Source organism: Panthera onca, chromosome A1, assembly GCF_046562875.1.
Source record: "Panthera onca isolate mPanOnc1 chromosome A1, mPanOnc1 haplotype 2, whole genome shotgun sequence".
NCBI classification, from domain to species: domain Eukaryota; kingdom Metazoa; phylum Chordata; class Mammalia; order Carnivora; family Felidae; genus Panthera; species Panthera onca.
In genome coordinates, this window is record NC_138339.1 from 230,765,635 (window position 1) to 230,790,175 (window position 24,541).

The 24,541-nt window shown below is 50.3% G+C and overlaps 1 protein-coding gene and 1 long non-coding RNA gene across 5 annotated transcripts in view; both read right to left on the reverse strand.

The window, feature by feature from the left end:
- The window catches only part of ALOX5AP (arachidonate 5-lipoxygenase activating protein), a 34,678-nt gene extending 24,671 nt beyond the window's left edge, over positions 1–10,007 (reverse strand). Inside the window, exons 1-2 of one of the 4 annotated variants that reach the window (XM_060637434.3) lie at positions 9,841–10,007; positions 3,444–3,543 (exon numbers count right to left, since the gene is read on the reverse strand). In XM_060637434.3, coding sequence (XP_060493417.3) covers positions 3,444–3,543; positions 9,841–9,910 — 170 coding nt within the window. In that variant the 5' untranslated portion in view covers positions 9,911–10,007. The remainder of the gene's footprint in view (positions 1–3,443; positions 3,544–9,840) is intronic. The other 3 variants (XM_081795423.1, XM_060637433.2, XM_060637432.3) reach the window with 3 other exon arrangements.
- Positions 10,008–15,337: 5,330 nt separating this feature from the next.
- LOC145715406 (uncharacterized) lies at positions 15,338–23,372 on the reverse strand. Its single transcript, XR_014137526.1, has 2 exons — positions 23,027–23,372; positions 15,338–18,068 (listed from the first exon to the last, which is right to left on the reverse strand). It is a non-coding gene; the product is annotated as an uncharacterized LOC145715406 (long non-coding RNA).
- Positions 23,373–24,541: the final 1,169 nt, after the last annotated feature.

A 24,541-nucleotide genomic window follows, 5' to 3' on the forward strand; every position in this document is an offset into this window, starting at 1 on the left:
ATAATAGTAATAGTAGCTATACTAATGGATGGAATCAATGCAGAACTATTCGCTTCAAGTTATTTACAAGTCCACCCTACTTAGAAGTGAGCCTAAAGCGGAATCTGAAGGGTGCCTGGGTGGCTCAGTCGGTGAAGCGTCCGACTTCAGCTCAGGCCGTGATCTTGCGGTTCGTGGGTTCAAGCCCGGCGTTGGGTTCTGTGTTGACAACTCAGAGCCTGGAGCCCGCTTCGGATTCTGTGTCTCCCTCTCTCTCTGCCCCTCCCCCCCCCTCTCAAAAATAGATAAATGTTAAAAAAAAAATAAAAATAAACAAAGTGGATTTTGAGAGGTGCAGGGGAGAAGGGACATTAGGGTGGCATTTTCCAAAAAATGCATTTTGTGAGGCACTAAACCCTGGATATGATCTGCCCAAAAAAAGGGATTGGGGGTGTATCTGTAGTTAAAAAAGACTTCCCCTTCTTGGAGAACCAAGAATCACAGTGTTCCTCAGTACCTTAGAAGTTCTCAAAAGTCCTGTTTTACAGAACTTGCTCTCCTCTGTAATACCTGTTAGCAGCCCAGGAACGTGTAATCTATGGGACGTGTGTAGAAAATTACATTTCTCCGGAGACCCGTCACCTCTCTGCAGCCCATGTTTACCAGCATCATGGGGAAGAATCTTGGGTCAGTTTAACTGAGATTTTTCTCCAGAAATCAAGCTCTGTTCCAGCTGTGCTCATCATCTGGGAACAGGGCTTTGGACTACACCTTGCACACGTGAACAGAGTCAAGGTCAAGATTCTTTTTATCTCTCAAACCCTGACTCGGCTCTACCCTCGTGGACCGTTAACCGGGACCCCGTTGGAGCCGATGGGCCACACCCAGCCGCGATACCCGTTTATCAACTGCCCCCCCCCACCCCCTGATCTCGAACCGTCTGCATCACTCAGCAGTTATATTTGGTGCTGAAAAATCTGCATCAGGCGTTTCAATCCGCCAGCATCATTTATCCTTTATGCTAGTTTTTCTTTACAGCCATGGTCTGGAAACATTTATGATCTCACACCCCATCAACCAGAAGATCTGATCGTGCAACCCTGTGACGGGTATGATACACACAGCACTCTCAACCTGTGTATTAAAACCGAGCAAAGCTTAATTTCTTTCTTTTTTTTTTTTTTTTTTGATAGCAAGATTAAATCCCTGTTCTTTTCTTGCTGCTTGTCCACGGCTCAGCTCGCACCCTCTTTGGTGCTTTGGGGGCCAGAATAGCTACGGCCGGAGAAGAGTCCCTATGACACAGGACCCCTTGGCAGGAACTTCCTGGCAGACGCAGGCACACTGGCGCCTCTGGGTTCCGCCAGCACGTGGTGGCCCGTGGCCCTGATCTTTCAGCCCTTGGACAAACCACCACAGGCACACAGAGTGCCGTCAGCTGGGTCAGGGAGGAAGTGGTCTTTGTAACAGAACCACAGCAGCGTCTGGGCCGCCTCCCTCTTCCAGAGAATTCTCCGTTTCTCCCCCTTAGCTGCTCCCGCTCTGCAGCTCCCTCTCCTCCTAACTCTTGTGGCTCTCCTCCCACGGAGGTGAAGCACAGACGCGTGGCTTGGGGGAGCTGGGCCACGCGCCCACACCGTGGGGACCCCCGGCGCAGCCGGGATGGGCCACCACGGTCCTCCAGCGCCTTCTTCCCTCCGGAACCCCGCAGCCTTGCGGAACTTCCAAACCGCCCTCCCAAATGACGCAGTGCAGCGGCCACCAAAGGGCGACTTCTGCAATTTGGGGGCTGGCGCCCCGGGCCAGGTATGGGCGGGGCCACTCCTTAGGCGCAGAGCCAGCGCCCCCCTGGGGGACGCGGCAGAACCCGGACGGCCTGGCCTCCTCCACGTCGTCTTCGTTGCTGCCAAAACGGAAACTGAACTTCCGCACGAGGTGCGGGGAAACCACCGCAGGTCACCTGCGCCGCCCGGCTTCTCCGGAACGGAGCCACCCGGTGCAACTGCTAATAACGCGGAGATCTGGGCAGAAAGAAGCTTCTCTTTCCCAAGTAGTCAAATAGCGTCAATGTGCCCTTCGGGGTTGTTTGCAGAGAGCGATTCGGGTCGTCCCTGATCAAAGACACCTTCTTCGCACCTCTCGCACGCAGAGTGTCCGAGAGGCGCTCTCACGGCTCGCCCTGCAAATGGCACAAAGACAGATGCGCCCTACGTACGTTCCCTACGCTCCTTTAAGCGTCGGTGTCTAAAATGGCTTCAGACACATCTTTAAACTTTTCCGACTGATTCTGAGAATTAATACCCCGAAGGTCCACATGTTAAAAGAGAAATATCCCCGTAGGTAGTTTAGCAAAGGATTTCCCTGAGACCAGACTGCTGGAATGACCCTACTCGGGACAGCAGAGTGTGAGCGAGGGGGGCCCCACGGCAGGTGGCGAGGGCCCGAGTAAAGAGGAGGTCTTGGAGGGGCTTCGAGCACTCGGGAGTGGCCTCAAGTCCCGAGCTCAAAAGGCAAAGGGCTCGGAAAGGGTGAGGGGACCTGGATATCAGCCTGTGACAATTTCCTTGGGTATCCACGACTGCCCCTGTGGAAAGATCTCTGCGGCCATCAGAGCCACCTCCGAGTTGAGACTGAAGGCCAGCTCCTTGGCCAGCTCCTCTCCGAAGCCTTTCCCCGTGACAGGCCCCTGGTCACAGGCACAGAGAAGCAGACAGGCCACTGCCTGAAACTGCTGTTCAAATACATTCTGCATAAAGGAAAAACGCGTGTGTGAATAACGTCCATTCAGATTTGCATCCCGAGTAGCTCCCATCTCCTTCTCTGAGCTGCTCAGGTATTTTCAAACAGCTTTTTTATTCAAAAGTAAAGAATGGCAGGGGGTGGGGAGGTGGGGGGGGGGTGGGGGGGATGGGGAGGAATTGCACAGCTCCCCCATTCTTTCTGTTCTTGTTCTGGTTGCTCAAGGAGAGTGGGCGTTACCAAAGGTCCTGGCACACCTCCAGATGTCCCCCCAAGGGGGACGCAAGGGACAGTGAGCTGAAGGCTGTCACCATCGCATCCCACCTGTTGCCTCCAAAGCCAGCCGATGAGTTTGCATGGCTGGTTTGCATGGTAGTCCCTTCGGACGAATTCCCCAGGAAATCGGTAACGCTGTGGCTACGTGACTGGCTCAGAGGTTTCTGGAGCACGGGGGAGCTGTGGCGATCGCACCTCTCCCCACTCCCGCCCCCACTATCCCTGATTCCTTTCTTTAAACACTAGCCCTTATTAAGATGACCAAGGGTGCCCCCAACACCCCCCACCCAGGTGAGGTTCAATCGTCCCTGGGAGCTCTGCCTTCCTGGCACTCTGAAGGTCGACCCAGACAGACATGTAGCCTTGACGGTGGCCTTCACTCCAGTAGGAAGGCCCCCTTTCCCCAGGGCCCCATTCTGTTAGTTTGCAGTATCAGGGTTTGAACTCACTTGGCAGTGTAGACGCGTTCAAAGGCAAGTGTTCCCGTCCTCTGGAAGCTCCGCCCATTCTGTGTCTTGCTTTCATGCTCCACCTTGTGGGCAAAGAACCCTGACAGAGGGAAAGGTTTGGATCTGGTTTACCATGGGCACGTTCATGAACCTGTTGTCCCCTTATTTTACTAGAACGTTAAATGTTTCCTCGGTGTGCCCTCCAAACAGCCTGAATGTCTTCTGTCAAACGTCATTTGCCAGAAATTCACTCAGCAGCTGTCTCTACTAACCTCTGACTTGCCACGAGCCAGACACTTAGCTTGCATCCGAGAACAAAACACACAAAGGACGTTGGCCTGAGAAGCTCATGCTCTGGCGGGGGTGGAAGAGGAGGAGGCAGACGGTAAACCGCGAACAAAACACTTAGATGAAATTTATCCAGTGCGCCCGGCCGCAGATGGAGGGGAACGCAGAGCCTGGTGGGGGGCCACGTGCGGTGCCCACAGGGTGGACAGAGCGAGAAAGCACTAAGCGAGCCCAGGCCTGGAGAAGAGGATAGTTGAGAAGCGCCTGCCGGATTTGGTGGCGTGACTGTGACCTTGATGTGAGCCGCGGTAAGAAAATCAGAATTCATGCCCATCTCATGAGCCACAAGGAGTCACTGGCAGGGATAAGCTGAGCAAGTGGTGGAAGCAGGAAGCCACTCGGTCTTCTGCATGGGGAGCGTCCAGAGGGGTCAGGACCGGGACAACGGAAGATAGGGAGCCCGCTAAGGTGGGGCGGTGGGCTGGGGGCGGGGGGGTTGCCGAGAAGCCAGAATCCCAAGGGTCTGTCTATAGATTGGATGGAGCGGGGAGGGATGAAGGTCTCTCTCCCTTCCCCTCCTCTTTTACTCCTCTGCTCCTATTTCCAGAATATCAGGGGTCCCTGTGGGATGCCTTTTCATCAGCTTGATATTAGCCTCCTCAAAAAGCTGTGAAATGGAAGCCTTATCAACCGTGTATAGGAATAAAAGCCTTCTCTGGTTTCCTTTTGGGCAAAAGCACAGCCGTACCCTAGCAACGTGCCCGTCTGGGGGCATAGCAGCTACGGGCCCGCTGGTAAGCAGGGGGCGTCACCCTCCAGCAGACCCCTGACGTCTATTCCTTCGATGGGCCTTGTGCCCACTCCTCGGAGTGAGCCATGCTGTCTCCCCTTTGTAGACAAGGCCCCAGTGACTCAGGGGGGTTGGGTGGCATTCCCAGAGCCACCCCACTGGGGAACAGTGAAGCTGGGGACTCAGATCCAAGGGGGCAGATGAGAATATTTTCTTCCTGTTGCTGTCACATTGCAGCTCACCGCAGGGGACCACCAGCCACACGGGGTTTAAGTACACATCTGTCTGTTCTGAATGTCTCTTCTTAGCACAAAGGACAGCAGGAAGTCCTGCTCACTGACTTTCCAGAACCTAAGGGTTCTGAACCTAAGGGCCCAGAACCTAAGAGGCCCTCGCCTCTGAACAGGTGGCAGAGATAACATTAAGAAAGTCAGAGGTGATTTCTGCAACCAGCAGCACGACGTGGCTATAGTTCTCCGTGCCTGCCTGCCTTCTCTCTCTCTTTGCTCAGACAGACGCCTTCCTCGTTTGCAGGGCTTGCCCTCGACCTGTGACTTCCAGCCCGTTCCTGCCGCCTCTCCAGGCCTTTGTCTCATCAGTGTTCTCCCCAATTCCTGAACCTTCCCTCTCTTTTTTCCTCCTTCTCTTGACCCTAGAAACATACTCGGATCTTTCCTACCCATTAAACAAAAAAGCAAGCCTGCCCCAGCCTACGAGGCTTTCCCTCTCCCTCCTTCTTAGCTACACTTGAACGAATTTGCCTTCCTTTGCCCACGCCTCACCACCCATTCACACCCCACCCCCCATTCACACCCCACCCCCGTGTTATCTTCCACCATGTTACAGAAACCTCGAGCACAGAGACCATTGATACGCTTATCTTGGCCAGCTGCTGATGGTAAGCCAAACCAGAGAGATAGCACCAGAGTCAGAGACACAGAGAGAAAAGGCTGCCGACCACTAAAGAGCACACACACCGCATGCCGGGCACCGCAGGCTACTTTCCCTAGGTTGTTCCATTGCAGGGTGGTTTTGTTTGTTTGTTTGTTTGTTTGTTTGTTTGTTTTTTGGGTAGGCTTCATGCCCAGTGCGGGGCTTGAACTCACAGCCCTGAGATCAAGACCTGAGCTGAGATCAAAGGTTGGACGCTTGACCGACTGGGTCACCCGGGCGCCTCTCCGTGCGATATATTCAACAGACACGTACGGAAGTTATCGTAGCCCCACTTGTCAGTTGAGGAAGCTGGGAGCCAGAGAAGGCAAACAGCTTTCTCAGGATCACATAAAAAAGATCTTGAGGACTTAGTTAGGCACAAAGTTAATACGAGCCAGCAGTGCGATAACAAGTGTTCAAAAGAATAATGCACCTGTGATTATCTTAATAGGATTGATGTCTGGATCTCAGGAAGAGTGAGTTTCCCTGTACAGGAAGCGTCTGTCTGCATCTTAGAAAGCTCAGGGCAAGATGGGTGGGAGGGTGTAACCCAATGACAAGGGACTCTGGAAACCAAGTCACAAAGGAAATGATACATTGATGACAGGATAGCTGACTCTGTAAACCTAGAAGCAGCAAGCATAGCCCAAGCTTTTCCAGACAATAGAAACAGGACCAGTGGATAGAAGTTACAGGGCAGTAGATTTCAGCACGTGTAAGAAAGAAGTTCTTGAGTAGGGAGCGTTTGAATAAATGAATTTGAGGCAATAAATATAGCATAAGCGTCTACTTTTTGGAATTGGATTGAATCTCAGTCCAACCATTGTTCTAACCTCTCCAAGCCCCACTTTGCTTATCTGTAAAATAGGATCGATCGATCGATAGATAGATATAGATATAATTCACAGGCTGCAAGGATTCAGTGAAATAGTATTATGCCCAGCACAAAGCACCATGCTCGACACAAAGCAAACTCCCAATACACCTAACAAGGGAAAGGGGGAGTTCAGTAGCTGTGAGCTCTCTATCACGGGAGGGTCCAGGCCAGAGCTGTTGAGAATGCTGCAAATAAGATTTCTGCCTTGGGGGCGCCTCCTGAGTCCTGTTTCCACGGCCCATTTAACCCTACGTTGGGCCGTTAGGTCTTCCAATATGGTGCCCGTGAGATTCACTTCAAGTGTGTGTGGTGGGGGTGGGAGTACCAGGGATGTCACGGAAATGGAGGTGTTCCCTGCCAGCTCTCTAGCCCTCCTTGTCCTATGCTCACAAACCCCTGTGAGAGCAGGGCCACGATGTCTCCCTTCCCGGCTTCACGGTAAGAAGAGAGTTGAGGCGAGAGGATGATGCCAGTTCCCACCGCCTTTCCCCACAACCAGAAGGGCGGCAGGAACGGCTCTTCTGCTGGAGGACATCTCTTCTCTGCTGCCACTCAGGCTTCCATGCATGGGCTCAGTGGCCCTTCCCCTCGGCTCACCTTCTCCTCTCAATCTAACTAGTTGGGCTGCTTATGGCAATCACTTTCTCCAAATCCATGCTTATTGCCTGCGTGTTTCTGCATGTCAACACTGCTGGCACCTCGGCAGGAGGGGTCGGAGGCCCCCTGGATGCTATTTATAGGAAATGCCTCTATCTGCATTCCCTGGGAAACCAGCCTTTGGTGGTTCTGGCCCAGCTTTCTTGGAACGACGTATTTGAAACTTGCTCTGTGCTTCCAGATCTGTGTTTTGCTGGATCGAGCTGGAAGAGGGCCACAGGTTCAAAGATCTTGATGACTCAACAACGTTTCAGAGTCGGAGGGGGAAGTTCCAGCGGGCGGGCCGGGCTCTGGCCTCTTTCTGGGAAATGAGGTTCTCACACAGTGAACAGAGAGCACAGACCCTGGACACCATCATGGACACATGCGGACCAGACCTCTCTGTCGTGGGGCAAAGACAACGTCTATGGTGCCGGGCGGCAACACGGAAATATTTTTTAAAACTAAGAGGAAGGGTTTGAAGTGGCATTTGGCGGGGCAGGGAGAGAAAGGCACCGTTTTTGCATATTTTCTGAACTCTCTGAGGAGGACCCATGGTTGCAACCTTGAGGTTAATTAGCATTGCAAAGAGAGGTTCTGGACAGGCACTTGAAGCTTTGCAGTTCGCCTGAAAGCCCAGGTGTAAGCGAGCACAGATATTCTCTTCCGGGTCGTTTGGATTTGTCTTGTTCCCCGACATGGGCACATTTGACGGTCACAAGTAAAAGGCCTCACCCAGCGGTCTCCACATCACACGGCAGTCCGGGTCTTGGCCTCAGAGGGAAAGCATGGCTTTCATGTGGCTTCAAAAAGAGCCTGAAAAAGTCTCCGGGCCCCAAACGGTGGCTCCACCCTGGTCCAGGTTTGCAGCTCCCCACCGGGCAGCCTTCATCCCACATCAGCGGCTGGAGCTCTAGCAGCGAGGCCACTGTGTTGTGTCGCCATCTATCTGAAATGGCCTGCCAAAAGTCAAGGCCCCCACGCCGCGGCTGTTAAGGCTCAGACATTTGGCCGCCTATCATCTCCCCTTCCACACCGTACCAAGGAAGAAGACTTAATCTCATCTGCCAAAAATAATTAGGAACTTCGCCGTCCCCCTCAAGTCGGATCAGGGCTTGCTTTGCACTCGGGGAAAAGCCCGAGACCCACTCGACAGGCCCGGACCGAGTTCTGCATCTCGGGAGCAATGAAGAGACTCTATTCTCACAACAGGAGACCCTGCGGCCTCCCCCAGCTCAGCTCTGAACCGAGAGGCAGCAGTTTGGGGTGACCTACAGCCTTCCAGCTAGCTTAGCCCCATCCACACTGGCCAGTGACAAGGCACTGGCTCCCGGGTCCACCGGTGTTTGTCAGTTACGTTGCCATTTACAAGGGGGAGGGTGGGAGGGGAGACCCTACACAGAGCTGGAAAAGCACCGCCCACTCACCCAACCAGAACCGTCTTTGAAGGCTTCCTACTGACCTTGCCTGGTCATCTCTTTTCCCTATCCTTTCTTTCCTGGGACACCCACCCCACAGCTATGTCCCCATAAAGCCAGGACTCTGACCATCACAAGGGCAGTGGGGCGGGGGGTGGAGCCTGGAGGTGTCTGCACGTTGAATTAATGAATCCCTTGCTGATTCGCAAGGCCAAGGGAGCTCCTGACGCCTGCAGGAAATAGCAATGGCTCAAGGAATGGCAGACTAAACAACCCACCTGTTCCCTCTCGGAGCTGCAACTTTATTGTGTGGATTTAACATGAAAATAGTTGGGTCAAAAAGCAGCCAACTGTTGTTCCACAGAGGAAACATACAGGGGAAAGCGGGTCTCTCTGGTGTGGGGAGGTCTCAGGGAGGCCTTAGGGCTCAGAAGGCTAATTCTCAGCCTCTGTCCAGATTCAAGTTGGGGGGAAATAACAGAGGATCCCAAATTGGTGAAACATTCAAATTTCCAAAGTGTGACAACAGTGTGTGAACACTCAGTAATTACCATTAAGTGGTAACAGCCGCCCTTGGTAGTTACTTTCCTTTTTCCTCTATCTTAATAAACTGCAAAACACAAAGCCACTGGAAATACTTAGAAAAAGAATCTGTGGCAGTCCTAACTCGGAACTTGAAAGAGAAAATGTTACACGGTCTTGTCTTTTTCAGGTCCCGGTACCTTGCGTATTTCTTTCTTCCTTGCTCGGTTTTCTTAAGTGATAGCGAGGTGGATGGAAATGCAAACCCCGCGCAAGAAAAAATGTTTCCTCTCTCTCTTTACATTAATAGTTAATATATAATGCGTATGAAAAATGCTTCAAAACTATACATCGCTAGGAAAAAAAAAAATATTACAAAGAATCTCTTTCTTCCAAAGAAAAAAGAAGCAATACAGAGATAAATGATAATAAGGTGATTTCTTCCTCCCACCATCCAAATTCAATTTTTTTTTTTTTTTTAGCCTACAGGTGACAGGTAACGTCAGTTTCACTGAAGTCAGCCCAGCTGCGCTTAACAAAAGCTCGGTGTCTTGAGACAATATGTATTTCACTTTCCCTTTCTAGGCTTCTTGCCTCCCACCCGGTCTCTGGCCACAGTAATTAATAGTTAAAATGCTGACTGCAGACACTTTAGTAAGGGTTTTTATAAAGCTTCTAGATCGCAGCCCCGGCTTTACAAACATGGTTAGTCACCAACATTGAAGTGCCAAGAAATACCAGAAGGAAACCCCCAAAGTCATGCATAAATGCATATATCCTATACATTCAAAGCAAAAAGAAAACAAATACAAATAAGGGGAAAGTGGGCAAAAGTGTGCACAGACACAGAGAACGGTGTGAGCCTCTGACTTTCAAGCGATTGACAAACAAAATCTGTTTTGTCTCCCCCTCTGAGTGAGGGCGTTCCCTTACCGTTCTGGACCACGCTGATGAGGGTGACAATGGCCAACAGGACAATATTGCCCACGGTTTCCTGATCCATGTTTGCTTCAGGCTCCCCGGCAAGGACTGCTCCTGTCTGGTGACACCCTGTGCTGCTCAGAAAGAGGAAGTGAGGGCCCTGCCTTTCATCACTAGAATTTCCAAAGGTCCCAGCACAGTTACACGGTGACTTCTTCTTTTTCTTCTTCTTCTTTTTTTTTTTTAACTAGCCACCAAAGTGTCCTGGCTCAGTGTGACCTGCCAGGAGAAGCAGGGCTTGGAAGACGAGCAGGAAGGGAAGATAAAATAAAACTTATGTTTTAGGGGCTCCTGGGTGGCTCAGCTGGTTAAGCGTCTGACCCCTGATTCCAGCTCAGGTCATGATCTCTCGGTTCATGAGATGGGGCCCCACGTCGGGCTCTGTGCTGACAACATGGAACTTGCTTGGGTTCTCTCTCTCTCTCTCGCTCTCTAAAAATAAATAAACTAAAAACAAAACTTGTGTTTTATTTAGAGAGCACCAAAAAGATCTGTGTTTTGAATGCTGTGACTGCTTTCTTGAATTCCCAGGAAAAAACCCAGAATACATAACACATGGCAGGGTCCAGAGTAGCAGCCACAGAATAAGGCCTGGATGGGTGAATAAATGGATGAATGAGTAAGAGGGGGACAGCTGACATCTCTATTTCCACAAGGGGAAAAAAAAAAAGGCAACAAGAGAATTAAAACTAAACCAAAGAATTTAGATAAGGAACAGAAATGAGGTTACAGATGACCCTTAAGGAAAACTTTGAACAGAAGTATTATTAAACACCGTGGCTTGACCCCTCAGAGCTCATTGTTGAAACACCTTCCTGCAGTGGCCTCAGTGTAATTAATGATAAGAGAGGAGAGAAGGTGTAAGAGTGAGCCCGCTGGGGAAGGTAGGTGGTGACCTGGCATTTTACGGGACAGCTTTCTCCGTGTAAATGGCAATCCCTCGGAAGCCACACAGAAAATGCGAGATTCCTGCGATCTTCGGCCCAGACCCGACACTCTTTAGCAGCGATGGAGTGGAGCCTTTATCAAAACCTCACTTTGAAAGAGAACGTTAGCCACTATACTTGGTGGCCGCAGGGAGCTGCACCGTAGTGTGGGAGAGGCCGGCTTGGGTGTCCTCCGTTCTACTGAGAAGAGACAGACGTCCGTGGAGGCAGTGTCCAGAGCTTGGACGCGTGGAGGCCAGTAGCTAGGGCGATCCAGATATGGTCTTGACACTCTTGAGTACTCTCTGAGTGCCTGGGGCACTCTGCCAGGTGTGACGTCACAAGACCGCTTAGGGGGCTCAGCACCAGCGAGATTTGTATATTCACCTTAATGAGATCTGATTCGTATGGGAAGTTTGGTTAAGTTTCAGGAGCTGCTTAGGGCCGTGTAGATAAGGAGCCTGACCCTCATAAAGAGGTTGCCTTTCTAATGCTCATCATAACTTAGAGATAATGCATCAGAGGCGAAGGCCAGTCCCTTTTTAAAGTACTCCCGTTGCAAACAGTGGCAACTTAGCTCAAACTAGCGTGGGCAAAAAGAAAAGGGGGGAAATGATTGGCTCAAAAAATCCAAGGAACCAAGCAACCAAAAGTTGGAAAGAACAGAGATGTGGTTGGGCCTTGGAGGTCAGGCATTCTCTCTCTCTCTCTCTCTCTCAAATAGAGTTCTCTCTCTCTTTCAGTCTCTCTCTTCCTCTCTCAACTTTCTCTTGGTTTGTCAGCTTTATTCTCTCTGCAGATCACTTTTCCCCACACTCTAAAGGACTGACTTCTCTCATCTGAATTCTTAGAACGATCTCACGGGCTCTGGGTAGTCACATATCATTCCTTGGACAACCAGATGGCAGGAGAACGAACGAACTGGTGGTTTCCATATCGTTCCCTAAAGAAAGATTGGGAGGGGTGGAGGCATGCCAGGTGTACGTAAACACTATCACACTGTGACTGTCGACTCCTTGTAATTCCAGATTGAAACACCCAGTTATCAAAGAAGTGTCTCTCTCATACAGCCTGGTGTCTTGAAGCCTCAGCCTAATCTCCTTCCTGCTCGGGCGTTTGTGTTTCTGGCGTGTGAGTGTGTGTCCGCAGGCACACAACAAACAGCATCAACAGAGTCCAACGATGTCTTTGAAAATCATCCCAGCCTGGGCTCCTGCCTTCCAAGAAGGGCAACCTCTCCTCTCGCTTCCCAAGCCTCCAGGGGCCCCGCAACGTGGGAGTGGGGTGGGGTGGGGGCGGTGGGGATTGGGGGGAGGGGGTTGGCGGTGGGGGTGGGTGATGCCCAGCCATCTCCCCTTTAGAAGAGAAGGCCCTGGTAGGAGTTCAGAAGCTGCACCCCCCTCCCTCCCACGGGGGGCCAGCCACATCCGAGCTCCCCGGAGTCACCCTGGCAGCGTGAGCACGTGCCGATGGAGCGAGTTCACTTCACCCGGGAAGAGCGTTTTAATAGTCAGCCGAGATGGCCGTTAAATTACAGGGCACGCATTAAGATTCCGGCTGCCGCCGCAGAGGAACACTTATCAGAGGTGAAGCCTCTGGAAATGCCATTCATCTCAATAGAGAGCTGCTGAGACAGAACAAAAAGACGAGGGGCGCCCGGGGAGCGGGGGAGGGGAGCGCACGGCCGGCTCTCCTTTCCCACTGTTAACGAGATGGTCCCCGGGTGGGCAGCCGGGCCTGGCGGGGCCCAGACCAGACCGGGCACAGGCCCCGAGGCCCTGATCGGCCTGTGCTTTTGCTTCTCAACACAGCCCTCTGTGCACAGGTTACTCCTCCCATTGCCCAAAGGGCTAGAACAGAGGTTCAGAGAGGTTAAACTCCATGCCTAAGGACCCCCATGTAGTAAAGGAGCAGGACCAGGATTCAAATCCGGGCTCCTCTAGCTTCAAAGGCTAGGTCCTCAACCGCTCTGAATGCTGCTTCTGGAACAGTTTTCAGAGTTTGGGACTCGCTGGTGCTTCTGCATCGGTGCTGGGCGGGCCCCTCAGAGGCTAGGGCATCCATCAATGGCCCAAGGCCCCTAAAGAGAGATTTATTTTTTATTTTTTTAATGCTCAGTTTATTTTATTTTAGAGACACAGAGTGTGTGAGCACAGAAGGGGAGGGACAGAGACAGAGGGACACAGAATCCGAAGCAGGCTCCAGGCTCTGAGCTGTCAGCACAGAGCCCGACGCGGGGCTCGAACTCACGGACTGCAGGATCATGGCCTGAGCCGAAGTCAGAGGCTTCGCCAGTGGAGCCACCCAGGCGCCCCAAGAAAGATTTTTTTAAAAGGAAGGAAAGGAAAACAAATACACGTCACAGGAAATAACATATTCCCCAGACACCCCACTGTTGTAAGGGTAGTTTAACTAGAACTATCCCACGGCTCTGAGCTATGAGCCCAGCCCTCTGCTCCCAGATCCCTGCTCCCAGCACCCCCGTGATCATGCCTGTGCTGCACTTACAGCGTGTGACAGGTTAGGTAGACAAATGTGCTGGGAGAAGGGAAGGATAATTAGCACATTCATTAATTAGAGTACTGCTGGTAGTTTGACTGTGAAGGACAACCATTTGTCAACAGAGATCAGGACAGCTGGGGCCACGCAGCCACTCAGGGGGGCAGCAATTCAGAGAAGGCAGTGGCACTGACCAGCTGCTATAAAAAACATGGGAGCTGCTCAGACACTTAGCGTCAACAGGCTTCCATCACCATGGCAACATGGGGCCACTTCCTAGGCTGTCAAGCAACAACATTCACATATCCTTCATCTCACCTCCAGTACATGTTGCCGTTCCATGATATCTCTTCCCTTCACTTTCCAGACAGGGTGGCCCTCCGTGTTCACCAGGACGAAGACTTCCCTGTACATACGTGCTGGGAGCGAGGCAGCGGGCACAGAATTCTCCCGGGCTGGGGCCATCAACTCTAGCTGGACGTAGAGATATAGCCCAGGCCCACGGGCGCACACTGTAGAGGGGTACAAAGCAGTTCCTTTAATTTCAGCTATTCTAAAAACTATTCAGACCACATTGATCTGAAAGATAGGTGATATCAACAAAGACCAGGCCATGGTGCGTTCTAGATAACACACATCAATAGTCTCCAGGAGAACAAAATCAGCCTGGTTAAAGTTGTCAAGTCTCCTTCCCCAGCTACTATCAGATGGTCTTTCTTTACATGAACAAACAGCCCATGGTCCTGACTTGAATTGAATTAAACAGAGATGAGCCTTCATGCCAATAAATAGATGAGGAAACTGAGGGATAGTGAATTGGCCATAACCTCAGTCCTACTGACTAAATCGCACACACGCCCAGGGCATTGAGCTAGGTGCTTTACAAATGAAAATGACATTCACAGATACGATCTCCATGTCCTAGAGTCTCAAGCTATAAGCTGATAATACCAGTGCAAAGAAATGAATAGAAGCTGAAGTCCGCAGACACTCAATGCAGACTGTAAGAAACCGAGGTGGCATCCAGGAAATGTCTTCCCTCCCGTATCACAAACACACAAAACTCAGTGTGTGGCTATGAGCTTGTGGCAAGATTAAATAAGTCACCCATAAGAGCAGAAAACATCATACGTGTGTCGTACAAAAGCAGTATCTTGTGTGGGTTCCTTTCCCCAGCTATCAGCTTGTCTTACAGGCTCTCTATGGAAAGGAGGTCAGTAGTGGGCATGACCAGATGTGGACGCATTCAGTTCTAATAGAAATAAAAAATTGTGAGGCTCATATACGCCCAGTTAATTTTTGACAGAGTAATTCAATGAGGAAAGGAATGTCTTTCAAACAAAGGGTGCTAGAACAATTGGCCATTCATGGGGGGGAAAAAATGAACCTTGACCCTTACACCCAAATCGCACATGTATAACTAGAAATGGGTCTTCAACCCAAACCTAAAAACGAAAACTGCAAAGCTTCTGGAAGAAAAACATAAAAGGAAGTCTTTGTGACAGTAGGGAGGGCAAAGTGGTTTGTCTTTCATTTTTTTAAATTTTTCTTTCATTTATTTTTCATTTTATTTCTTTCATTTATTTTTCATTTTTTCATTTTTTTATTTTTTCTTTCATTTTTTCATTCTGTGTACAGTTGACATACAACATTACATGAGTTTCAGGTATACAACATGGTGATTCAACTTGTCTGTATGTTATCCTGTGTTCACCACAAGTGAAGCTGCCATCTGTCACCAGACAATGCTATTACAATGCCATGGACTAGATTCCCTAGGCTGTAAAAAGTTGTCGTTGTTTTTTAAAGACACAAAAAAGTCTGAGCTGGGTAAAGAAAAACATCAAAATTTAAAACATTTGTGCTTCAAAAGACACCATTCAGAGAATAAGAGGGCAAGCCACAGACAGGGAGAACATATTTGTAATACATAAACTTGATGAAGGATGTAGTCTCTCCAGAATATATAAAGAACTTATTCCCAGCCAGTGATAAGAAGATGAACAATCCCCGTTTTTAAAAAAAAAAAAAAAAAAAAATGGGTAAATGACTTGAACAGACATGTCACAAAAGAAGATCTACAAATGGCCGATAAGCGCGTGAAAAGATGCTCGGTGTCATTAGTCATCGGGAAACGCAAAGTAAAAGATCCCACCATAAACCTTCTGGAATGGTTACCAAGGACGTGGGGCAAATGGGACTTTAACCCATTTCTGGTCAGAGCGTAAAGTGGTAAATGTAAAAAAAAGGGCTAAATACAAATAAAAACGCTTCGGAAAAAGTTTGGTAGTTTCTTAAAAAGCTAAATCCACATTTACTCTATGACCTGGCAGTCCCTTGTCAGATATTTGTCCAAAAGGGATGAAAACACGTGTCTTGTCGCAGTCAGGGTTTCACCAGAGAAGCAGAGCTGCTGGAAGATTATGTACGTGTTTATATATTTATATTTATACATATAATCCATACACGTATATGCATGTGTCATAGGGATCCAAGCTTACACAACTGTCTATGTGAATGTATTTGTTTTCTAGGGTCGCTGTAAAGAAATGTAAGACAATAGAAACCTATCGGGACACAGTTCTGGAGAGTAGAAGAAATCCAAAATCAAGGTGCTGGCGGGGCCATCGGCTTCTGAAACCTATAAGGGGAAGGCCCCTCTCTGCTCCCCCCAGCTTCTGGTGGTGGCCAAGAGTCCTTGGTGTCCATTAGCTTGCAGCTGCAGCCCTTCAGTCTCTGTACCTGTCACTACCTAGTGCTCACCCCTTAGGTCTCTGTCTTCACATGGCCATCTTCTCATGAGGACAACAGTATGTTGGATCAAAAGTCCACCCTACCCCAGTGTGACCTTTCTTAATTCATTATATTTGCAACGACCCCATTGCCAAGCAGGGTCACATTCTGAGGTACGGGAGGCTAGGACTTCAACAGGTCTTTTGGGGGACACAGTTCAACCCTTAACTGTGCAGCTTCTGTTCTCCACTTGGTGGGGAACAAGTGGTTCTCCATTTGGTGCTGAAGCCTCAAATCCAAAAGGGCAAGCCGACAGGCAAACAGGGGCAGGTAGGGAGGTACATGAAGCGGGGGAAGCAAGAACTGGACAGACGCTAAAATCTGTGAGGAAACCACGAGGACAGGCTGGAACCCATATCTTTCACACACCGACTTTAAGCCCAAACCTCAATGACTGCGGCTTTCTGCCGGATAATCTGGTAGCCTCGTCACAGTCCAGTCAGAGAAGCTGAAGGAGTTCCTAGAACAAGCTGGAAGAACTGAGGGCCCAGCCAACTGCCCTAAGTCAACTGGTTGAGCCAGTAGATAGGCAAGAATGTGTGTGCCAGAGAGCCATGTGCCCTGCCTAACTGCTAAGCATAAAAAGATGGCTGCTGGTTCGCGTCTACCTTCCAGGCTCATGTCAAATGCCTCCTGTAGTCCACACTAACCCAGAACTATGCAGGGAGATGAGAGGAGGGTGGGAGTCAACTTCTGCCAACCGCCTGTGCGTGTTGATATTTTGACCTCCTCCCACGAATCATGAATGTTCTTAATGGCATCTAGAACAGTGAATCCTTTCCAGAAGATTTTCAATGGACTTTGCCCGGATCCATCAGAGAAATCACTATTTATGGCAGCTCTAGCCTTACAAGATGTATTTCTTAAGACTCCTAAGTCAAAATTACTTCTCGATCCATGAGCTACAGAATGGATGTTGCATTAGCATGCCTGAAAACAGCATTAATCCAAAAAAAATATATTAATCTCCTTGTACAACTCCTTCAGAGCTCTTGAGTGACAGGTGAATTGTCAATGAGCAGAATTGTTGGAAAGTATCTCTTTTTCTGACCAGAAGATCTCAACAGTAGCTTCAAATATTCAGTAAGCCATGTTGTAAACAGATGTGCTGTCTTCCAGGCTTCGCTGATCCACTGATAGAGCACAGACAGAGCAGATTTAGCATAGTTCTTAAGGGCCCCAGGATTTTTGGAATGGACAATGTGCGTTGACTTCAGCTTCAAGTGATCAGCTGCACTGGCCCCTAACGAGAGAGTCAGCCTGTCCTTTGAAGCTTTGAAGCCAGGCATTGGCTTCTCCTCTCCAGCTCTGAAAGTCCTCGGTGGCATCTTCTTCCAACAGAAGGCACTTTGGCCTACACTGAAAGTCTGTTCTGGAGTGTAGCCACCTTCATGAGTTATCTTCAGCAGATCTTATGGAGAACTTGCTGTAGCTTCTACACGAGTGCTTACACATTCACCTTGTACTTTCATGTTACGGAGACGGCCTCTTTCCTTAAACCTCACGAACCCACCTCCGCTGGTTTTAAACTCGAGTGGCTTCCTTACCTCTCTCTGTTTTCATAGCGTTACAGAGAGCTAAGCCTTGCTCTGGATCGGGCTTTGGCTTCAGGGAATGCTGTGGCTGGTTTGGCCTTCTATCCAGACCACTCAGACTTCCTCCACATCAGCAATAGGGCTGCTTCACTTTCTTATCTGTGTGGTCACTAGAGCCGCACTTTTAAGGGCCTACAATAACTTTCTTTTTTCATTCGCAACTCGGCTGCCGGTTGGGCCCAAGAGACCTCGCTTTCAGCCTGTCTCGGCTTTCAACACACGTTTCTCACGAAGCTTCATCATTTCTAGCTTTTCATTTAAGGTGAGAGACATACGACTCTTCCTTCCATTTGAGCACTTAAAGGCCGCTGTCGGGTGACTCATTGGCCTTATTTCAATATCGTTGCGTCTCAGGGCACAGGGAGGCCTGAGGAGAGGGAGAGAGACAGGGACGGTTGGTTAGGGGAGCAGTCAGAACACACACATCTATCCATTCGTTTCACCTTCTTATATCAGCGTGGTTCCCGGCACCCCCCAAAAAAATGACCATAATAACATCAAAGAACCCTAATCGCAGATCACTGTAAAAAATGGGATAATAATGAAGAAGTTTAAAATATCATGAGAGGAGCTCCTGGGCGGCTCAGTCAGTTGAACACCTGACTTCGGTTCAGGTCATGATCTCGCAGCTCTTGAGTTCGAGCCCCGTGTCGGGCTCTGTGCTGCCAGCTCAGAGCCTGGAGCCTGCTTTGGATTCTGTGTGTGTGCGTGTGTGTGTGTGTGTGTGTGTGTGTCTGCCCCTCCCCTGCTCACACTCTGTCTCTCTCTCTCAAAATAAACATTAAAATAATTTTTTCATCAAAATAAAATAATAAAATACGATGAGAACTACCAGAATGTGACACAGAGACACTAAGTGAGCAAAAATGGCCCCCATAGCCTTGCTCTATGCAGGGTTGACAAATCTTCAACCTGTACATCTACGTTAAAACCTGAAGGATGAGTAGGAATCAGCTTAGCAGAGACAGGAGGAAAGAGGAAATGATGTGTTCAAAGATCCCGAGCAGGAGAAAGGTCACAAGGCAGCTGAGGAACTGAAACGCTCGGCATTTAGCTGGAAACTAGATTGAGGAGATGGGAGGGGACGGGCCTGGGGAACCACTTCACTGAGGGCCTCGCCAGTGCGGCCAGGAGTTTCAAAATGATCTTGGGAACAGAGAGAAGCCACTCCAGGACTTTAAGGGGAGTTGTCTCGAAACAGGATGGGCATTTGCCATCAGCTGAGCAGGGTGGAGACGGGGAGAGCAGCTGGGAGGCCGCGCCAGAGGTCTATGGAGAAAAGGGGATGAGTTAGACTTGGCGTGGTGGCAGTGACCTTGGGCAGAAGTTGGTGGGTTGGAGGACTGTTTCTTGAGGAGTAACTGCAAGGGTTAGCGAGGGATGAGGGATAAAAGGAAGAGGAGTCAAGGGTGATTCTCAGAGGTCTGACAACCTTCCAGATGAGTGTTGGTGTAATTCCCTCGAGACTCTTCATTATCATTGCCCTTGCAGCCCTTTGCTGGGGGGGGGGGGGGGGAACGTGTGGGCACACAGCCTAAGTTCCCGGTGCCACGTTGACTCGGGCTACCGTCGAGTGAATGCTTGATAAGCACCCTAGCTCGCACACAGTCGCGTGGCAACACGACAGTGAGGTGGCAATATTAGACCTGCTGCGGACGTGTGTGTATTAAAAATGAACGCCCGTCTTCCGTGGTCTCGGATAGCAAAGGACCAGAGGGAGGCGTGTGCGGCCGGCAGAAGGGGGGGGGGGGCATGTAGAGTAGACTCAGTGAAGGGTCCACGAACCCTGTGCCGTGACCGAGAATGGAATTACAAGCTTCATTTCCCCCCAAGTACATGGCCACAGGGGGTTCCCAGCTCGAGATGAGGGGTGGAGCATCCGCACAGAATTCCGATCCCTGCGACCACAGCGCCCGCAGAGAAGTGGAGGGACAAATTAGAAAAGCGGCTCTAATCCCAGGAGGGTGCCCTCGGGCGGCAGACGGGTCCTCGTCCTCCGCAGAGAGCAGGGAGAGGCGAGGAGAAGTCCTGTGGGGGTTGCTCGGCCTTATTTTATTGACAGAAATGATGCAACAGGCAAGGAAAGAGAATGCTCAGATCAAATGACGGGGCATTTAAAGATTCAGAAGTTAAACTTCTTCCCCCAGCAAAATTAGCCTGACCACAGTACCAGAATATATATAGCATTAGAGTGTTTTTGTTCCTGTTTTCCTTTTGAATAAGCCAGCCGAAAACATTATTGTTTGCGGTGCTAAATGGATTTCATAACCAATACAGGATGTGGCTAAATTCATATTACTGTGATAATTTTAATTGAATTTCCTGACTCTTACATGCTTAATTGTCAACTTTTAGCACTGCATTAAACATAAGTTTCCAACGTTATTAATATGAAATGCTCACATTCCCTTAAGACCGTGATTATATTTTGCTTATCATTCCTGCATGTTGTATTAAGTCTATTTAAAATATGTCCCCAGAGACCCTTATATGTTTACTGCATTAGAAGAAAAACAGATGTTCTCACATATCCTGATAGATATTGCAATTTACATTGTATATGAAGGTTGCTGAGAACCACTTAGAGTCTTTTTTTTTTAGTCAGCCGGAGGGCTTAAGGTTTAAGTAATCCACAGTATCCGATAGTGTGTGACACTATAAAATGTAAAACAAATGCCAGTCACACTTTCCAAACGCAAACACACGTTTTAAAAGTATCCTTGGAAAGAGGGTAAAAGGAGCATTTGAACCACAGCCTCGTTGTCCTCAGGCTGTGTTTGAATTACATGCACAAGTGAGCACTTGCCTCAAGTTTACCTGCAGAACTGCCCCAACTGTCCCTCCTCACTCACGTGGAACTTGTCCATGAACCCCACTTGTCCAGCACACGCCGCGAAGCCCGACATAGCAAAGACAACCCTGAGCGGCTCAAACAGATTTAACGGAGACTATTCACTAAACAAAACAGCATTTGATTCTCTGAACTGCCCTAAGAAGCCTGGTCATTTTATATAGGATCGTAACAAGCTTAGTCGTCTAAAGTCCATACTTCCAGCAAGAGAATCAAAAGCTAGAATAAGGAGACAGGTGAGTGACAATGTGGGAATATTTATCGAATGCAGCTAAATGCAAGCACTCGTACACACGTTACTTTATTTAGACTTTAAAACAACCCTATGCAGAGGTATTGTTGTCCCCTTATCCAGAGAAGAACACTGAGACTGAGGGGTCACCCGGTAAACAGGAGGTGAAACTGAAGTCCCAGTCAAGATTGCTTTGGTTTCGGAGAATCATAACAACGTAATTGCTAACAGGTTGCGGCTGCCTTTTCCCCTGCACGGCGCCGCCGACAGAGAAGCATCCAGGTTCCCGAGCGAGCCCGGATGCACGTGGAGATGTTCTGCACGCCCACTGCCTGAGAAGGCAGCACCACCTTCACCTTGGCCAGGGCACTGTGGCACAGCCGTATTCCTCACAGCAGAGAATCTTCCCAATAGCAAAAGGTAACAGAGATCAGGTGCGGTAAATACACCAGGCACGGTAGCAGGTGGCTCATACTCAACGTCTCCAAAGTCCCTATGATGACTGCCCTCATTTGCAGATGAGGAGAGTGAAGCTCAGAGAACCCCAGCAACTTGTCCGTGGTCACACAGCAAGTTCGAGCGCGGTACTTAAGGCCATACTTGTCAGTCTCCAAAGCCAGTGAGACCTAGGTGTTTCATGGAGGCCCCGGGGGGCTTAGGCAACCGGTCATGGGCGCACGTCGACCTGGAGAAGGAGCAAGGTGGCGAGCCCAAGGACCAGGACAGCCCTCCTATACCTTGCGACATGCCATAGCCAGTTGAGAAACGATCTGACCTCAGAAGGGCCCCCGCCCCCGCCAAGGGCTAATCTCTTACGACCTTGACAGACGCTCAAAAGGGGGAGCACGGCACAAGACTGCAGTGAGTAGCAAGACAGAAGCCAAGAACGGCGTTGCTCACTTAGTAAAATGAACACTTTGGCAAGCCCTGAGTTTCCCAACAGGAACCAGAGACCGTAAGCTAAGTGGAGACGTTCTGCCAAATGCCCAGGGCCCGTTGGCAGGCGGTCGTCTAAGAGGCCACAAGAAGTCCCCCAACGGAACCACCTGCCAATGTTTCCCACGTCTAGGGTCCTCCCCTCTGGCGCGGCCACGAGAGCCCGACAGCGGACTGCACACCACGTGCTGGTCCCCGGAGCACCCCTTGGGCTCCCGGGCAGCTGGCAGCCTGGCAGGGGTCCCCCCCCCCCGACAAGCCCCCTGCCAGCCGCTGCCTCTCGGGCAGGAGCCAGGGGAGGAGGGAGAGCGGGGCAGAACGAGTGCAGCCTGCGGAAAGGGATCACTCACACACGACCATGACGAAGCGCTCACCCCCCTGGTTTCCGCACCTGTGGATGTCTCCCTCTCCTTGCCCTCCCCCTCCCCCTGCACAGCAAAGGCCTTTCTGTGAGGAGGGAAGGAGCCCTTCTCTGCCCAGGTGTCTTTCTCAGGAGAGAGGAAAAGGGGTCCTCTGGCCTCTCCCTCCAGAGGAACGGAGACATATTCTAAGCCCTTCATGAATCTCGGAACACGCGGCTCAGGTTTTTTCTGTTAAGGTTAGTACATCCATCACTTATCCTAATGCTTATTCAGCATCCCTTTAGAAAGAGCCAGGGCTGGGAGTTCCCTCGACAAAGTAGCTTTCAGGGACTCGCCATTATTTAGTGCAAGGCAAGTAAGAATCCCTTAGCTGTTGATTAGGAGTGCGACCCCAGGATGCAGATTTATGGAACAAGACTGGAGAAGAAATTTGGTTCAGAAAGTAGGTGGAGTTGGACGCACATCCCAGGACCTTCGCGCTTCTGGGAGCCGTCGGCTCTTAAAACCACTGCCTGTGCCCGAGGACTCAGGTGGGTTTGTAGGGGGGCGCGTAGAAGATGCCTCCAACACACACACACACACACACGCACGCACACATGCACAACGAGCACCTCAGAGACAGCCAACATCTTCTATGTTCCCAAGGCTCCCCAGGGGGCCTAAAGATTTCCCAAATTCAGAGGTTTTCAGATTTTTCCCGTGCATTCCATGAGAGCTGCGGTTAAATGCCAGCATTTTTTGCTTCTGTTGACTTCCCAGAGTTGTGCGAGGTCCTGTTTGCAGTGACAACTCTACAGAGCTCTAGCAAGATCATCCAGCTGTGTCGGAACGCCCCCTTGGCACGGGGCTCGGGGGTGGGAGGGGAGAGAGGGGCAGAGGTGGGGGTGGGGAAATCAGGGCCTGCAGAGCCCCCACAGCGGGAGCGGGTGCCCCTTCAGCCTCACCTCTGCCAGAGCTGTGGCACCTCCACTTCCCTAGTCCCATGTGCCGGGAAGCGATTTCTGTTCCTTTCCTGGGTGCCTCATGCCTCATCAGCCTCACCAGACAAAACACACTTCAGATGAGGATGGGGGTTGGTACAGTCTTCTGACTGTGGGGTCAGAGGCAGTGCAAGGAGAGGACCCGAAGTTGCAATGTTATCTCACTTACTCATTTCCTTGTACCCTGCAGAGAGGAAGGCTCATAGGTTCAGGTCCACAGAAGGACAAGTGTCCCACGTGGACACTTCCTCTTTTCAAACGTCTGTGCCACCCCCACTTAATCTGTCTCCTACTCTACCCTCGCAGCCCGGTGTCCTCGCCCCTTCCCCTCTTTAGAAAGCTAATCCTCCCCATCCACCATTTCCAGCCCTTCAACCCCCGCCCCTTCCACCATCCCGCATCCCCAGAAAGTGCTCCTTCTTATGTCTTGGGAAGTCCAGCTTCTCAGGCTTTGCTCAGATGCACAACCTCTCTTCTGCTCAGCTTTTGCCAATTTAGGAGTGGAGAAAATGAAATGCAGCAAAGAAGACGTGTGGGCTCTTATGCCCAGGCATGGCTGGAGGCGAGTTGGCTTAGGCACATCCAGGACCGGGACCCAAAAATCCTGACAATGCTCCCTGCCTACAGTTCTGTGTCTTTGCGAGCCGGCTTCTTCCCCTCCGGCTGGAGTTGGGCTCTAATTCAAGGGCAATGGTGGTGGTGGGTGTTTCACTCCACTTCAGAGTCCCCAACAATGAGAGCTACGACAGACAGTATCCGTTGTAATCTGGAGTAGCAACCCAGTCTGGCTTGACTTGAGGCAAATGTGTTCTTCCTGTTAGCATGGCTTTGTTCCTGGACCTTGCAGAATAAAAAATCCTGGCACCTCGGTCCCGGCCCACCTTACAAACTCCATGACATGTCTTAGCAGCTGTTACTGGTTGAGTTGCATCCTCCGAAAGATACGCTCAAGTCCTAATGCCTGCAGCCTCAGAATGTGATCTTATTTGCAAAAAGGGTCACTGCAGATGTAGTTATTTAAGTTAGGATGAGATCATCCTGGGGTCAGGGGGACCGTTTTCCAACATGACTGGTGTCTTATAAGAAGACAGACACTCGGGGCGGGGGACGGGGGGGTGGTGGTGACAACAGAGGCACATGTGACAATGGAGGCACAGATTGGAGTGATGGATCTACAAGCCAAGGTTTGCAGGCAATGCCAGGAGTTGAGAGAAAATCATGGAAAAGATTCTCTCCTGGAGCCTTCAGAGAGAGCATGGCCTGCCAACATGTCCATTTGGGACTTCTAGCCTCCAGAATGAATTCCTGTTGTGTGAGGCCTCCCAGTTTATTGTACGTTGTTATGACAGCTCTAGGAAATGAATACAGCAGTAAATACGGGTTGTTCCAACTCGAGTCGACTCTTAACGGTCACTAGCTATCACTGCGACAGGAGATACTTGTGCCTCAGTTCACCCCACCAAATGGAAAACTGTTTGA